Here is a 17911-nt window from a genome sequence, read left to right as displayed (position 1 = left end):
GTGTAGATATACCCTAAAAGTTAATGGTTAATAAGTCTATTTGGTCCTATCTGCACATCTGAAAACTGCTATGGATCTTAAAGGAAAACTATACCGATTAATTAGGACCTCTTCAATGGCTAAAGATTACCCAAATAGCAATGTTAATACAAATAATATAGAAACATTATTTAGGAGTTCATATTACTATGTCAGTATGACCATGAAGGGTAAACAGGGCTGCTGTCTTATTGATACTTCCCAGAAGAAGGCCTCTCTGACAGTGTAGATTGGACCAGTGAAATGATTGCATTATGAGTGCATTATAAAAAAAAAATACTTTAAAAGGCATTATAGAATCATAGCACTGGAAGGAACCTTGATAGGTCATCAAGTCCAGTCCTCTGAACTCATAGCATGAACAAGCACCATCTAGACTACCCTTGAGAGGTGTTCGTTTACACTGCTCTTAAAAATCTCCAATGATGCAGATTCTACAATCTCCTTAGGCAATTTATTCCAGTGCTTAACCACCCTGACAGAAAGTTTCCTCTAATGTCCAATCTAAACCTCCTTTGCTGCAGTTTAAACCCATTGCTTCTTGTTCTATCCTCAGAAATTAAGGAGAATAATTTTCCCCCTCCTCATTGTAACAACCTTTTTGGTACTTGAAAACTGTTACCATGTCCCCTCTCAGGGTATGTCTATACTGCATTCCTCTTTCAAGAGAGGAATGCAAATGCAGGTGAATGAAATTGCAAATGAAGCACGGATTTGAATTTCCCACACTTCATTTGCTTAATCGCGTCCGGCCGCTATTTCGAAATACCCTATTTCGAAAAAAGAAACACTATGCGGAAGCGGTTATTTTGAAAGAAAACCCTTCTTTCGAAATTACTCTTAAACTGGTAATTTAAATTAAATTAAACAGGGTAATTTCAAAAGAAGGGTTTTCTTTTGAAATAACCATGTCTGCACAGCGTTTCTTTTTTCGAAATAGGGTATTTCAAAATAGCGTCCGGATGCGTTTCTTTTTTCGAAATAGGGTATTTCAAAATAGCGTCCGGATGCAATTAGGCAAATGAAGTGTGGGAAATTCAAATCCGCGCTTCATTTGCAATTTAATTCACCTGCATTTGCATTCCTCTCTCGAAAGAGGAATACATTGTAGACAGACCCTTAGTCTTCTGTTTTCCAGACTAAACAAACCTAATTCTTTCAATCTTTCCTAATAGGTCAGGTTTTCTAGACCAGTGGTCTCCAACCTTTTTAAGCAAAAGTTTACTTTTTGAATTTAAGTGCAATCCAAGATCTACCTCAAATATAAATACCCTTGCTCCTTCTCTGAGGCCCCGCCCCTGCTACCTCCATCCTCCCTCTGGGTATGTCTACACTACCCCGCTAGTTCGAACTAGGGGGGTAATGTAGGCATACCGCACTTGCAAATGAAGCCCGGGATTTGTATTTCCCGGGCTTCATTTGCATAAACCGGGCGCCGCCATTTTTAAATCCCGGCTAGTTCGAACCCCGTGCCGCGCGGCTACACGCGGCACGGAGTAGCTAGTTCGGATTAGGCTTCTAATCCGAACTAGCTGTACTCCTCGTGGAATGAGGAGTACAGCTAGTTCGGATTAGAAGCCTAATCCGAACTAGCTACTCCGTGCCGCGTGTAGCCGCGTGGCACGGGGTTCGAACTAGCCGGGATTTAAAAATGGCGGCGCCCGGCTTATGCAAATGAAGCCCGGGAAATTCAAATCCCGGGCTTCATTTGCAAGTGCGGTATGCCTACATTACCCTCCTAGTTCGAATTAGGAGGGTAGTGTAGACATACCCTCTCTTGCCCATCCTCGCTCACTTTCATCAGGCTGGGGCAGAGAATTGGGGTGCTGGCTCTGGTCTTAGATTAAGGGATCTGGAGTGTGAGAGAGACTCTGAGCTGCTCTTGGGGCAGGTAGTTGGAATGCAGGAGTGCTCGGGGCTAGGCCAGGGACTTAGAGTCCAGGAGAGGGTTCATAACTGGGGTTAGGTTTCAGGATGAGAACTCCAGCTGGGCACTGCTTACCTCAGGTGGCTCCTAGTTGTTGGTGCAGTGGGGCTAAGGCAGGCTCACCCCTGACCTGGACCTGCACCACTCCCCAAAGCAGCCAGCAAACTCCATCTCAAGTCCTGATGTGCCCCTCTCTGCTTTGTGGAGAAAGGATACAGAGTGGGAGGGGCACCTTGGTATCAGCACCCCTCCTTTCCCTCCTGCCCAGAAAGCAGGAGGCTCCCCAGGGAGAAGGGAAGCTTCAAGCAAAGGGCAGAAGATGACCAGCAGTGCGGGGAGGGTCACCTGAAGTGCTGGCACTTGATACCTCTTGGTCAAACCAGTCAAGATCAGCTGTCAGAGGTTCCAACATCTATCAGTAGATCCTAATCTACTGGTTGGTGACCACTGTTCTAGACCTTCAGTCATTTTTGTTGCACTTCTCTGGACTTTCTATAGTTTGTCCACACCTTTCCTGAAATGTTGTGCCCAGAACTGGACACAGTACTCCAGCTAAGGCCTAATCAGAGTGGAAGAATTATTTCTCATGTCTTGCTTAAACATTCCTCCTAATGCATCCCAGAATAATATTTGCTTTTTTTTGCAATGGTATTACAGTGTTGACTCATGTTTAGTTTGTGTTCCATTGTGATCTCTAGATCCCTTTTTGATGTACTCTTTCCTAGACACTAATTTTCCATTCGTATGTGTGGAACTGATTGTTCCTTGCTAAGTGGAGTACTTACTGAATGTCCTTACTGAATGTCATGCTATTTACCTCAAAAACATTTCTCCTGTTTGTTCTAGATCATTTTGAATTATTATCCTACCCTCTAAAGCACTGACAATCACTCCAAGCTCGGTATCATATGCAAACTTTATAAGTGTATTCTCTATGCCAGGGGTGGCCCATGGCTTGTGAACCACATGCAGCTCTTCAAAGAAAAAATTGCGGCTCCTGCACCCGTACCAAGTGGCTCTGAAAGGGGCAGAGGGTTTCTGTCTGAAAAAGACAGAGTCAGAATTGCAGCGTACCATGCAGACTTCAAAATGGCCACGTTCAAAGGGCAATGGCTGCTCTGCTCTTAAAAGGGTGATGGGCTTTTTTTTTTTCTCAACAACTTTTTTTCCCTTGGCTCTTTGCGCTGTATCCACCATTATTTTGGCTCTTCATCTGTAGCAGGTTGGCCACTCCTGCCCTTCTAACATGGCTATGAACCATGGGTAACCTCCTCAGTCAGCTCCTTGAGTATTCTAGGATGCATTTCATTAGGCCTTTGTAACTTCAGAACATCTAACTTGTCTAAATAATTTTAAATGCCTCCTCCCACTATTTTAGCTTTTGATCCTACACCATTTTCACTTGCATTCACTACGTTAGGTTTGCAGTCACAACCAACCTTCTTGGTGGAGACCTATACAAAAAGTCATTTCCACAGTTTCTGTTATTGTTTTCCTCTTTTCATTGAGTAATGAGCCTGCTCTGTTCTTGGTCTTCCTCTTGCTTCTAATGTATTTGTAGAATATTTTCTTGTTACCTTTATGCCTTTAGCTAATTTGAGCTCATTTTGTGTGTTGGCTTTTCTAATTTTTCCCCTACATATTTGTGTTATTTATTTATATTCATTCTTTTCAATTTGATCTAATTTCCTCTTGTTGTAGGACTCTTTTGATTTTTAGATAATACAATATTTCCTGATTAAGCCAGGGTGCTCCCTTATCATACTTCTCAACTTTCCTATGCAATGGAATAGTTTGCTTTTGTGGTCTTAATAATGTCTCTTAGAAAAACTGACAACTGTCTTCAGTTATTTTTCCCATGGGCTCTTACCTACCAACTCCCTGAATTTACTAAAGTTTGCCTTCTTGAAATCAATTGTCTGTATTTTGCTGTTCTCCTCCCTGCCATATCTTAGAAGTTAGACTCATGAACACTATCACTTTGTGATCACTTTCACTCAAACAGCCTTCCCTTTTCAAATTCTCAACCAGTTACTCCCTATTTATCAAAATAAATTATAGAACAGCCTCCCCTCTAGTAGCTTTCTCTACCTTCTGAAATAAAAAAGAAAGTCTCCAATATATTCCAAGAACTTGTTGAATTATCTGTGCCCTGCTGTGTTATTTTTCCAACAGATGTCTGAATATTTGAAATCCCCATTCACCATCAAGTCCAGTGATTTGGAACGTTTTATTAGTTGTTTAAAAAAATCCTCACCAACTTCCTCTTCTTGGTTAGGTGTTATATATAGTAGATCCCAACCATGATATTATCCCTCGGGGTTTTTTTTTACACTTTTCATCCTAACCTAGTCTTCTATTTCTATTTCTAGTCTGTCTTCTATTTCCATCTCAACTTCAGTTCATTTTCATGTTTAAGGCAAAAACTCCATTTTTCTCCACCTGTCCTTTCTGAGCAAGCCGGGCCCTTCTATATCCATATTCCAATCATGAGTAGCATCCCACCAAGTATCTGTATTGCCAACCACGTCATAGTTTGTCTATTTTCCAGCATTTTGAGTTCTTTCTGCTTAATCCCCTTACATTTGTGTGCAGATATCTAAGATACTGACTTGCTCGTGCACTTTACAATGTTAAATGCGTTAGTTTGTCAATTTGGACTGTCATGAATTCTGATATGATGTTATGGCCATCCCCTCTGCTCTAATTTGCATCATGTCAAGAGAGAACCTTCATTGTTGATGTTTACTTTTTATTATTCTTATCAAGGGAACATTTATATTTCTGACAGGCAAGAACTGACCTCTCTTAAGTTCCTCCTGAGTCCCACACAATAAAACAAAATGATTTTTTCCAAGTGTACTAGTACCAGAGCCAAATAAAGACAATTGAGCTCCCACGGTTGTCAATGGAAAGACTCCCACTGACTTCAGTCAGAGTTGGATTGGGTTTGTACAGAAGAACTATTCCTTTTCTGTGCTAATCTCCATGTAACACATTCTTTATATTGTTGTTATTTCTTTGATATTATTAGAATCTTTTAAAATTATATTGCAGTTTTCCTTGAAGCTTACCCTTTCAATTCAATTTGTCTTATTCAAACAATATTCTTTCTTTTTATAGTCCACAAGTATATTGTCTCTATCCACATTGGTGACCACTGGGGATCAGAAACCTTTGCAAATGTTTATATCACTCTGTATGGTAAAAGAGGGGACACAGGTGTGAGGAAACTACATGAATCATTGGTAAAAGGAGGACCATTTCAAAGGAACAAGGTAAAAAGACACAAATGTAAAGGTTTTTTTTACCAACTCAAACAATAGCGCTGTTTTTTAATGTCTACCACAAGCTCTTGATTCTAAGAGCAAAATTTTCCTTATAGATTTTCACATCAGATCAACTTCTATATTCTGTTCCCGCTTTATGCCTAGATTCTCCATAGGTGCTAATCAGGAGCCTATATCTGCATGTGTAAAGGAGCTTATCTGAGTCATAACCCTTGTGATCATGCCTCTCAACTTTTTATGTCTTAAAGGTGGGATGTGGTGTGTGACAAAGAACCAAAATTAGTGTCATAAAAATGATTCACGCAGAAAACTTACATTGCTGTAAGATTCGTTCCCTTAATGTAAATAGCTGTTTTGGTAATCATAGTTTGTTTATTATTTCTGTTGATAATTTTCAACAATAAAAGTGAGGGGGAACCAAATTTGTGTGGCACATAAGTAGCCATTCATACTAAAACAAATGATATAGTTCTAAAAAAGAGAGATTTTAATGTAAAACTTCAGATGAGAAATTTTATTAAAAGAAGGTAATGAACAGAGAGATTAAAATAAGATGACCCTTTTTTGTACTTATTTATCACCAAGTGTATAGTATTTTCAAGAAAAGAGACGGTCTTAGATTTCTGTAATATTATTCAATTTCATTTCATATCAACAACATAAAGAATAGAGAACCTCTCAACTGCTTCTACATATCTCTCAAGCCCACTTCCTATTAACTAACTGCAGGATCCACAAAGAGATACTGTGCCAAACTTAACTTAGATTCTTTGTCAAACAGTGTCTCTAGGTAAGCTCCACTTCAGATGCGCATGAGCTATTTGAGCCCTTGATTGGAGATTCCTAGTTATCGGTGTCTGTTTGGCTCTCACATGCACCTTAAGCCTCCTTGTGGCAGACACCAGGCTATACAGGAGTGTATGGGTGAACCACCCTCAATTCCTGCTCTGATGCCTCACTCTGAGATGGAACCCTAAGGTTTCCACCTAGCGCATACTCAGCCTTCTGGTTTTTTATTGCTGTTATGTAGTTTATAGTTAGTTAGCTAGGTAGGTGAGAAGATTGTTTTGCATTCTCTTTTCTTCTCTGGGAGACTTGTCTAGTCCTAGTGAGGTATGCCTGGCTCACCAGTCTTCAAATGTTGTCTTTTTTGTCAGGAAGCTGTACCAGTGAGCAATGGGCACTCCATTGTCTGGGGAAGTTCCACATCTTGCAGAACTGTTCCTTCTGCTTGGCCCTAATATCCCGGACAAGAAATATAAGGGAGATAAAGCTCAGAGTGTTAACCATAAAATACCCCTCACATCACTCTGACAGGTCAGGAGAGCCCCCTCCCCACCCCACAACACACAACTGTCCCTGGACAGATTCAAGACCCTGGAAATCTTAGGGCATTCTTCCGCTATATAGGGGAAATCTTTGAAGCCTACTGAAGATACCCAGAAGGAGAAACATGGACTTTCAGTCTAAGAAGCCATCTCCAAAAAAGATCAGGTCCCCATCAAGGTCATCATTCTTTGAAGGTATCTCTGAGGCCAACGACCCTTCTTCCAGTACAGTGGGTCTCTAAAGCCATGGAACTCCAAGGACAAAAAACTTGGCTCCATAGGGTCCCAGAACCATCCCTCAATAAGGGGGATAAGCGTAGGGTACCATCGTGTTTGACCCTGCTATTGGCACCAAAGGATCTATTCTGTTGTTAGTGCTGTCCTGAACCTTAACCTACCCATCAGTACTGATCCAAGCAGCTCACTGGGGTTATCCTCAGTACCAAATAAGCAACAGTGCCAGATGTCTATGTTGCTAGTGGTGCACTGATCATCAGTACCAGCAGCCTTCTGCTATTATTACCTTGGCTATAGAGTCAGTCTCCAATCACTCCCATCTGTCTTCAATGGCACCCCCGTCCTCATAGGAGGATGTGGTGGAAGAGACAGAGGACTCCTAATTAGTCTCCTTGATTTTGGTGAGGGCTTCTCCTACATACTCCTTAGGGAATCTACTTTGGTCAGCTGCAAGAGGACTATGCAGGTCATCAAAGATGATGGAGCCAGCCTTGCTTGTTACCTCCTCTTCCTTATGGACCCCAGCAATGGCTATATTGGGACCTGTAGGCCACATAGCAGCAGCAATTTACCACACTACCAATACTTCCCCTCAAGGAAACCATAGTTTCACACCCATCCTCTCCCCATCCTGTACCCTTTGTGACTGTTGGGCACAAGATAGTCAGGAACAATTGTCTCTATTTCGTGCCCATCATCAGGAGCAAGGCAATCAGGGTAATGATGTGCAACATTAACAAGCAGGGAGGAACAAGAGCCCACTCCTTGGGCAATAAAGCCATAAAGCTGTAGAACAGATGTATAATCCACCATATCCTGATTTGAGTGGGTCTAACTCCCAGGCATTCAGAACACCACAGCCAATGCCCTCTGCAGACATTTCTCCTTCTCCTATGAATGGAACCTAGACACCCAAGTTGTCCATAGCATGCCCCAGAGATGAGGCCTACCAGAGATTGATCCTTTATGCCATTTCAGAGAGTAGGGAGTACCTTCTCTTCTGTTTGAGGAGGAATCTATGTCACTACGCTCCTGGGATACCTTCCTTCTACTGTTGAAGTATGTTCTAGTCCCTTCCCCCAACACCTCTAATTCTAAGGGGGCTGAATAAGATCTGGTAGAATAAAGTCAGAATCCTCCTCATAGCACATGCCTATCCAAGACAATATTGATACTGTTACCTGTTTCAACTCAGTGTGCAACCATCAATCAAATTCCTTCATCTCTTGTCTCTGGGTGTGGCTCCTTGTTGGTTCTTGGGAACAGAGGCTTCCTGCTCTATGGGTATGCAACAGGTGTTATTAAACAGGAGACAAACATAAACCCCCACTATTTACCTACCAAAATGCAAGAGATCTATCCATTGGTTTGGTTATTGCTACCTCTGCCCTGAACTGGTTCCTTTTTCTCTCATCCTAGATATCTAACGATATCTGGGTTATCTATCAGTTCAGCCACAGTGCCAGCCGTTCATCCCCCACTCAAAGGACTCTTCATTTTTGCTCACCTGAAATCATCCAGATTTATTAAGGGTCTGGGTAATCTCTTCCCCCACATTAGACTCTGACTCTAATTTAGGATTTCAACCTGATTTTCAATCACTTAATAAAACCTCTATTCAAGCCAATGGTGAACTGTCCTATTTCATTCATCAGTGAAGATGTCCTTCTTAGTTGCAATCATGTCAGTTCCTAGGGTCAGAGAGACTGCAGTCTTGATGGCAGATCTCTCTCCTTCACCTCTTTACAATGTTCTTTATGAAAAGATCATTAAAGTTCCACATCCTAAGTTCCTATCAAATGATCTTCATCTTAACTATTCTAGCCATCTACTGGTATTTTTTTCTAAAATCTCATAGTTCTCAGCAGGAATCCTATTTTCATATCCTGGACGTTTAGAAGAGCTTTGGCCTTCCACCTGGCTAGGACTAACAGTTTAGGAGATTGCTTAGACTTTTCATCTCTTTTGCAAATAGATCTAAGTGGATTCTTATCTCTTCTCAGAGACTTTTGAAAAAGGGTTTTATCTCTACCTGTTAGGACTCTGCAGGTGCTCAGCCTATAGGGATGAGAGCACATTCAGCCAGATCACAGGCAACATCTACTGCATTTTTGAAGACCATTCCAGTAAGTGAGATATGTAGAGCCACTGCTTATATTTCAATCCATACAGTTTGAAAGCATTAAGTCCTGTTTTGTCCCATCAGATCTGATGCAGCACTTGTATGTGCAGTACTTGCTTCAGTTCTGGACCCTGTTCCAAAGCTACCTCCTCCTTCTCCCAGGAATACTGCTCAGAACAAAAGTGAAGGGGGGACACTACTTGAAAAAAAGAAAGAAAGGAAGAGTTACTCATCCTATCCAGTAAATAGTTATTCAAGATGTTTGTCCCTATGAGTGCTCTATTATCCACCATCCTTATCCCCTGCTCTGGTTGTTCCCTCGGAAGTGCCTAGGTAAAGAAATATCTGATGCTCATGAAGCCATATTTAGCCCACACGCCTGGTGTTCCAGCTGGGTAACAGGGTCAGGACACAGAGGCACCCATTTTTCTGGTTCTCCCCAATTAGCCAGGGCTCCTGGGCATAGGTCATGTTGGCTCAGGAGCTTATCCATTATTGCTGCTAGTTAGAAATCTCCCATCAAGGGCTGGAGCGGCACATGCACAGCCTGAAGTGGCACACTCACAGGGACATACATCTCAAAGAACTCCAGTTACTGCATAGGGTGAGTAACTCTTTCTTCTCGTGCAGATTTTTTCCAGTATTGCCTTAATTAAGAGCCTGTTAATTCTGGAATTCTAGTAAATGGCTATTTTATCAGCTGAAACCATGTTTAATATTAGTGAACGATAAACTGTGTATTTTATACAAAAACAGCTCTGACATTCTATAGCACTTTGGCAACCACAAAATTGTTCTTCACACAGCTGTTTGCTAATATAAGTGTCTTGAAGTTTTTATTTATTAGCATCCCGTAATGCATAAATCTATTTTTATCATTATTATCTGAACCATTGTTATTGTTAAAACTATTGTGTTCAACTGGATTCAATACTGAGAGGCTGCCACCAGTTCATTGTAGCTAATGAAAATTTATTGACCATTGTTAACCACACTGGGGCCCAGAGGGCCCTCATTTGGGTAGAGTACAAAACAGACAGGGTTGTTATAAAACGAGTAGGATGCATTGCACCAAGTTGTCTGTGAATTTTTGTGCTGCATTAAATTTCCTCTTTTGACTCCTTTATCCCCATTGTCCTCTTTTCCTTCTCTTTCCCTTTGTCTTTCCTTCCCCATTGCTCTGTCCATTCTGTTCCTCTTCTTTCTTGATTTTTCCCATTCTTCTCTTTCATCTTTGCTTGTGTGTGTCTCTCTCTCCAACTCTCTCCCTCCTGTACTTTTCAGTCTTCTTTTCCCTCCTTTCTTCTCATGTTGCACAGAAAACATGTAGGCATCTCTGCTTTCTAAGAGAGATCTCAGGATCATAGAAAACCTTCTCTCCCAATGAACATGGTTTTTTTTCTAAAATGTTAACTTCCCTCTGGTATACTAGTGCATATTTGCATAATAGATTGAAAGACAGAAATTCACAATGAGTATGTCAGAACCAAGAGCTTCTTGTAATATTTTGGTATCCAGAAGCACATTGTAGAATAATTTAAAATGACTGATGAATGGCCCACACGAGCCAAAGATCAAATGAACCTGCAGTTATTACTAACGATGGATCTGAGATGTAAGTGTTTGGAATCTAATCGAGAACAGAAATTTGCTGTTCAAACACGGGATTTCCTTTTTACCCATTATAGATATAAGCCAGCCAGGAAGTTCACACCCTGATTTTGAGCTAGGTCAGAGTTTATCACTGATCCACTCTGAGAAACCAGCTAACTGACCACTCCGGTTTGTTTATTTACAGGCTGTGCAGCCACAGAACCTCATGGCTCCCATTAGCTCCGGTTCAGTGTTTGCAGCCAAGCGGAGCCACGGGAAGCAGCAGCCTGGACCTCGCCACTTCCCTTGGCTGAAAATGGCGAACCGGAGTCAATGGGAGCCATGAGGCTCTGTGGTTGCGACACCGGTAAATAAACAAACTGGAACAGCCAGTTAGCAGGTTTCTCAGAGTGGATATATAGGCTAGTTTAGCCTTAAGTTCTGGCATATTGAGATCCAAGCTTTTGGTTTAAATTAATCTCTAGTTATTATATTTTGCATTTACACTGTGTTTGTGTATGTGCACATGCACGTGCATGTGTTGAAAGAGAAAACCATTTTTGCTGATTTTCAATATATTTCTCCTTTTTGCAGATAGATTCATTTCTAATAGAGGCCGTTTCCCTAAGCCATTTGCAAAAGGTAGTTGTAGGACATGATGGAGAAGGATATGGGGCTGGAATGTATCTCAAGATGATAACAATCAAGGAATCAGAGGACTCAGATGAAGAATGGATCTTTCCATGTTGGAACTGGCTTGATACTCATCTGGGAATATGTGAGACTGTTTGTGAGATTACAACAATAGGTAGGTCCTTCTGCAACCAGACTGAATTCAATGAGAGTTCCATCTGCTTACATCACATGTTAATTTGGCTGTAGGTCTTTAAAGTTGCTAGAGTTTCTTTATTTGGCCATAAACATCACAAATTTTCAGCATGATTTTACTAGAATAGCAAGGCCACACACTGGTAAGGTCAGAGATCATATAATTTAATGCTGTATAATACACAGTGCATAAAGCATTGGTCCTCTAAATTTAATTTAGCATGTTACAATTAATGATTTAATGGGGGATTAGAATGTGAGAAGCAGCCTCATGGGGATAAGTGGCTTACCGGAGAGTTTTAATGCACTAGTTTTCTACCTGTTGGGAGATGCTTTCTAGTCTAGGGAAAAGTTTGTTTAGTGGTCTCAGCTTAATTCTTATTTGTGGGCTTGTTTGAGTACTGCTGTCACTTGGCTTGGCTCAAGCCCATCATTGCAGCAGAACTGCATGTCAAACCCTTGGTACATGTGGCAAAAAGGTATTGGGAGGTGCTCACAGTTTCATCTGTGCACAGCCTCTCACTTCCAAACAAAACGTCAAATTCATCAGTCTCATTTAAAAATAAGAAGAAAGAAGACTGCTATAATCGGCCGTTGTACTTTATAAAAACAATGCTGAGAAGATAGTTACACCAACAGAAATGAATTGCCAAGTGAAATCAGTGAGTTTAAAAAAAAAGTGAAAAGCAAAGAGCCCATATTAGGTTTACTTAGAACCCATCATATAGTTTGCTAGATCCATTATCGGTAGATTTCTCTGTGTGCTGTTATTTATCATATCACATCATAGGATTGCTTAAAAACACAAAGGATGTTGTTTACATAGAATTGTTTAAACAGATTCCAAAATTAAAGATCCAAATGTAGCAGACCTGGAATCATTCAGAGGGTTTTTAACATTGCTTTATGAGGATCTGACTAATGTGGATTTGGAGCACATTTTTTAAATGTTCACCCCTCAGTATTATACAACATACTTTTATTTACTGTATGATTGTGAGGGGGAATTTCATTGATGTTATTTGCTATATACCAAGTGCTGATATGCTTCAGACTACTGTTGTTTCTTAATGAGATAAGTGATATAGATGAGATAGTGAATTGTGACACTGATTATTTCTGTCAAAACAGTAAATTAGGGTTATGAAGGAGGCTGCATGTTTTATAATTAGTTCTTAAAAGAATAGTAAAAACAACTTGACATACAGAAAAAAATCTGCAAATCTAAAGTTTGAAACACAAAAGAACATTAAGGTTAAATTCTTGGTGGAAAAATGCATTAAAGGTATTGATGTGTTGTTCTTAGTGAACTGTTGCCATAGATACAATATAACCGGCAAATACAGCTGTGTTTGTGTACTGTAAAGCCTATAGTCCTAATATATTATGCCTTCCGCTCATGCTGTCTTCTTTCCTCTTTCTGTTTGATCATTTTTTAAAGGTAAAAGATTGATTTCTAGTCCTAAACTGCCTCAAATCAACATGCAGTCCTCAGGTCTGTGGAAAATGGACATCATTGGATCTGACGTCAACACTGAAATGGATTCAATACACCTTTCTTTCATCTTTTATGGAGACCTGAATCACAAAGAGTTGGCACTTCAAATTACAGGAAAAGCAACTCAAATCAAAGTAATTCAACCTTTCTGTATTGCCAGAAAACTTCTAGGAATCATGTACTTAATAAGCCTTTTAATTCCTGTAAAAATATTTTAATTGGGCCACGTTTCCAACATGATTTCTAAACCTGTCAGAATTGGTGTGCACTGTCATTTTTGTCTACAAATGACAGGATTTGCACACATGCAATGGCATTTTCACTAACAAATCCTGTCTGATTTGCACACATTGGGTGTTTCCATGAGAACATTCTATGCTTTGCCAGTGCACAGGGTTGTGCATGTCAGACTGCAGGCACAGATACACAAGTCAGTTTGAGGCCCTTTTGAAAATGTGGTACTTTGTCTACAAAAATGATATTTAAAGTCAGAAATACCAGGTGACTTTTCTGGGGTCAAAGTATGATAGGGTAAAACGTCCTTTTCCCTTCTTCTTTACGTCATGATCCAATTCTTCCGCCCTTCTACTATGTTTCTCCTTCCTAACTGTGTTCTCTCTTCATCCTGTATTCACACCCATCCCACTCCCTTGCGTCTTTTGCTTTCTGTTCCCATCTGCTTACTCCTCTTTTTTTCCCTTTACCACTTCCTTGTTCTCCCCTTAGTGTCCTACTCCTTCCTCCCTTGTGCCACTCTTCACCCTTTCCCCCTCTCTTTCTGTCTCCTTACCCTCTGCTTCCCAACTAATTAAAACATCAGCACAGCAGGGACCCTCTTGTTATCCACATCCTCACTTCTTTTTGGGAATTATACTTTCTTCTCTGATTGGGGAGGGGGGGCCTATTCCTGTTCCTATAGCACTTACCGACACTCCACTTTGCTCTGTCTGTGTTATGCACACAGTGGGAAGTGGAACAGTAATTAAAATGAACACTGATGAAGCAGACCCAGAAGTGGAGTAGCTCCACATTTGGACATAAAGGAGGGGAAAGAATCTCTACTGTGGGCTGTCATGGACTCTTGGCCCTGGAAGGTCTCTGGGGGAACCCCCTTCTCAGCGACAGCCCTTCTTGGGGTCCACTTACTCTCGGAGGGAAAGCTACTTTGCTTCCTGGAACCACACCTCTCTGAGATTTGAGTATGTCTACCTCTTTCCAGGGGTGCCCTCAGAGAATCCGCTCACTTTAGACCCTGAGGTCCTCACTCCCAGATGGAATAATGCAACCCTGTTCTCTAGACTGGAGTGATTCTCAGCCAGGTAAAATAGGAGGTCTTATTGAGCCTCTGAACTCACCATTGGAACTCCAAGCTCCCTCAGGCCTGGCCTCTCTCATAGCAATACGTATAAGTCTCTCCTGAATCCAGGTAGGCTCTGGCTTCTCTCCCTTCCCAATGCAGAAGCCCCCTCCTTCCAGCAGAGCAGTAGACATCACCGGCCTCAACAGCTGCTCCTATTTTTTTGTCTTTGTTCCATGTAAACAGGTCACTAGAGTCTCTTTTCTTCCCCTTTGGCTAGAACCAGCTGGTCAGATCAGGGGTATCCTCTCTCCTGAAGCTCTTTGACCTGCTATTGACTAGGCACAGCTGACTGAGAAGCTGGGCTGAGGTTCTTAGTCACCAGCTCACTTGTCACAAGGGTCCCCCTTATCTTCAGGCAGTTGTCTGGGGATCGCAGCTGCCCAGAAAGGTCACACCTGGTCCTCAGCAACAACAAGCCCTTTCTCATCATCTTGTTAAATAGGCAGCACACTCACTATAGTTGTAAAACTAAAAATATCTCCACTTTATCAGATGGATGATAAAGGACTTCTTACAGATTTAATATAAAAAATCTGAAATATTGAAATATTTCATTCTTGTCTACTGCCCTGTAATGTATATAGGTACTAACAATTTTCCATGGTGCACTCAACACATCTAACCATAGCAGCCTAATGCTTCTTATCCCAATCTGTGTGTCAAACGCAGGACATTTTGAAGTAACTTATTGGTGGGCTAACTACCAAAAGCATAAATCTGTGGTGTCTAGTGGCTATTTGGCCGGTTGAGTGTGGCTATAGAGAGAACTATTGTGATTACTGCTTCAGAGCTGATTGGACACCATGGATAAAGATTATATATGCTGGAGAGTATTGGTGGCTGCCAGTATGCATGTCTTTGATCTGTCAGTAATCGTAGACCTCACTGAAGCTCAGAGGTATGCTAATCACCTTTCATTCAGGTTAAAAAAGGGAGCAATTGAATAACCCTTTATTCAGAGATAGCTGAAACAATATAAACCATTGGCCAAGGCATTTGACTTCTGGGAAGACCTGAGCAAGAGCTAATTCAGGGACAATAAGAGGGGGTTTTCTGAGACTTGTGGGGCTAGGACATTGATTGGTGGAGCTGTGGGTGCCACAAGCAGTCGAGATCAGAGAGCTAGGAAAGGCCTGGGAAGTGTAGCCCTAGAAGGAAGCCAAAGGAGAGTTTCTTTTTGGGCACAGGACTGACTTGGATCTGTGAGCAAGGAAATGGTCCTGTGATGTTTGTGTCTATGGTGCTCAGGGCAGCAGAACATCGTGTACGCTCTTTAGAAATAAAGAGCATTTCTACCAAAGATTCTACCTGAATCTATCATCAGTTTCTCTTACTGATGGAAATAACCCAGGAAGGCCCCAAATATTGGTTAACTGCTTTGGCCAAGGGGTTATATTCTGATTTCCTCAATGGATAATATGAAGATAATGTACAGTGCCACATTGAATGAACTGCCTTTTTGGCTGATAGAACTGCCATTTTGGTCTAATTTGGATAGCACAGCAAGTGAGCAAAAGTTCTCAAACTGTGGTTATGGAGCACTTGCTGGTGATCAATAGAAAGCAAGTACATCATATTTCACTTGCTGCTGCTTCTCCTTGCTCCCAACTGCTTCTACAGGCACCTGAAGATTGTGGATAGGAGCTAGAAACAAGGGGGAGCAAGTCTAGTTGTCTCCACTAGGGACCCTTTGCTACCTAAAAAGGGGTATGAAAGCAGAGATGCTCAACCAAGGTAAAGAGAATGAGGTAACCGAGCAGCATATTTAGGGTAAGGATGTTAAAAATCAGTTAATTTACTAGTCGAATAGTCGATGGAATTTCCATCGACTGCTCGACTAGTTGATAGGCATTTCCGCCTTTGAAATGTACAAGAGTCCCCCACTGACCCCAGGCTCCATGTTGCGCTGGCATTTGAAATACCGCGTGGAGCCAGGGTCAGCTGGGGACTCCCCAACTGATCCCAGGCTCTGTGCAGCATTTCCGCGGAACCCGGGATCAGGTGGGGACTTTCCAGCTGATCCTGGGTTCCGTGGAAATGCTGCACAGAGCCTGGGATCAGCTGGGAAGTCCTCATCTGACCCTGGGCTCCACGTGGTACTGCCATTTTGAAACACCACCTTGGCATTTGAAAGAGGCAGTGCTGCACAGCTGAGCCCGGGATCAGATGTGCAGCATTGCCCATTTGAAACGCTGCCTCCACATTTCAAAGCTGTAGCACCCATGCTTTCGATAAGCATTTGTGCAGCACTGCCACTTTGAAATACCCTCTCTACCCCCCTACCCTTTACTGCCTCTATCTGATAGAGGCAACAAGGGGGGGAATTGACTTGTCGACTGACTATTTGATAAGCATTTTCTTATCACATAGTTGACTAGTCCTTAACATCCTTAGCTCAGGGCACCTTGTGTAAAAAGGGGAAGAAGGGGAGCCAAAGAGGGAGTGGAGGAAACAGATGGGAAGTAGTGATGAAACCAAAAGGAAAAGAGACAATGTGCTTATCCTATTGTTCCTTCAAAAGGACAAAGGATTTATTGCCTTTAATCATAGGTACAAATCACATAAGCATTTCCTAGTGCTACTTATCCATACAGTAGCATAGCCACAGGGATGTTATGTAATCACTAATGGAAGCTGAGGTGATCTGTTCAATCATGAATCCGAAGGGAAGGGCTCCAGAGGACAATCTATTTACTAAAATGTGGTCCATGCTATGGAAGATGTTAAGAACCCTTTAAAGAAATGAATTAATGTGCTTCCCTAACTACATAGTCTACTCCGTTAGATTAATTGACTTTAAAATTCAAAATTAAGTACAGCTCCTTCCCCACTTGTATGTTGCAGGAACCTCCCCCCCCCCTCCCCCCCCCCCCCATGGGATTCATGGTCTGGTTGCTCAAATTTAAAGAATACTAGAGCTTTTTATTGTATTGTTAGCAAGTTGGGATGAGCCATTTGTTCACTTTCTAATCAATAATGTTTGCAAACAGTCCACTGCATCACTGTGAATTATAGCATCTAATTTTGTTCTGTATGCAATTTTCCCCAGTGACTCTTATGAGAAAAGTCACCAATTCTCTGCTATTTAAAACTCTAGAGAATCATTCAGCTTGTGCAGTTAGCAAATCAATTTCGCATTGCGTTACCCCTTCCCTCTGAAAGTAACAATTATAAAACTGCTGAAATCTTCTAATTTCTGAGATTGGTTAAATGATTACATCTAACATTAGATCTGGCACTGTCTTTGACTTCTCTTTTTGTCACCTAGGATGAACTGTTGGAGATTGGCTCAATATACAAGATTCAGGTAACTGGCCCCCACACCAACTTAAGTCAGCCGTGGCACTTAGACTTACTGCATATGAAGCACACAGGCACAAACCAGGAGATGTGGTTAGCATTTGATTGCTCGTTCAACCCTAATGAAGACAAATGTGTGGAACTGCCAGCTCTCTGTGCACACCAGGATCCTTTGCCTGGTAATTTAAACTCTTTTTCTTCACTGGGGGTCAGTTTCTGTCCTTGGATGCATCCGATGTTGATTGCACTACATGCTACGGGCAGGTTTCCAAGACAAGGATTTTGTCTAAGACTGTAATGTGATAGATGTCCATCAAAAGCAAGAGAAGACAGTGTTTCTTTTCCATGCAAAGGAAGTCAGTTCAGTGAAGTCAGTCTTGGGGCATGTT

General features: G+C 41.6%; 1 protein-coding gene across 2 annotated transcripts in view; it reads left to right on the top strand.

Annotated features, from left to right (window-relative positions):
- RP1 (RP1 axonemal microtubule associated) overlaps positions 1 to 17911 on the top strand; it is a 325691-nt gene that overhangs the window by 215825 nt on the left and 91955 nt on the right. For both annotated transcript variants that reach the window (XM_075920696.2, XM_025183398.3), the window contains 4 exons: positions 5090 to 5244; positions 11131 to 11344; positions 12806 to 12996; positions 17491 to 17701. In XM_075920696.2, the coding sequence (XP_075776811.2) occupies positions 5090 to 5244; positions 11131 to 11344; positions 12806 to 12996; positions 17491 to 17701 (771 nt within the window). The remainder of the gene's footprint in view (positions 1 to 5089; positions 5245 to 11130; positions 11345 to 12805; positions 12997 to 17490; positions 17702 to 17911) is intronic.

Source organism: Pelodiscus sinensis, chromosome 2 (genome assembly GCF_052426305.1).
Source record: "Pelodiscus sinensis isolate ZL-2025 chromosome 2, ASM5242630v1, whole genome shotgun sequence".
In the NCBI taxonomy this organism is placed as follows: Eukaryota; Metazoa; Chordata; order Testudines; family Trionychidae; genus Pelodiscus; species Pelodiscus sinensis.
Note: the sequence above shows the minus strand (reverse complement) of the source record. Positions and strands in the feature narration are given on the sequence as shown.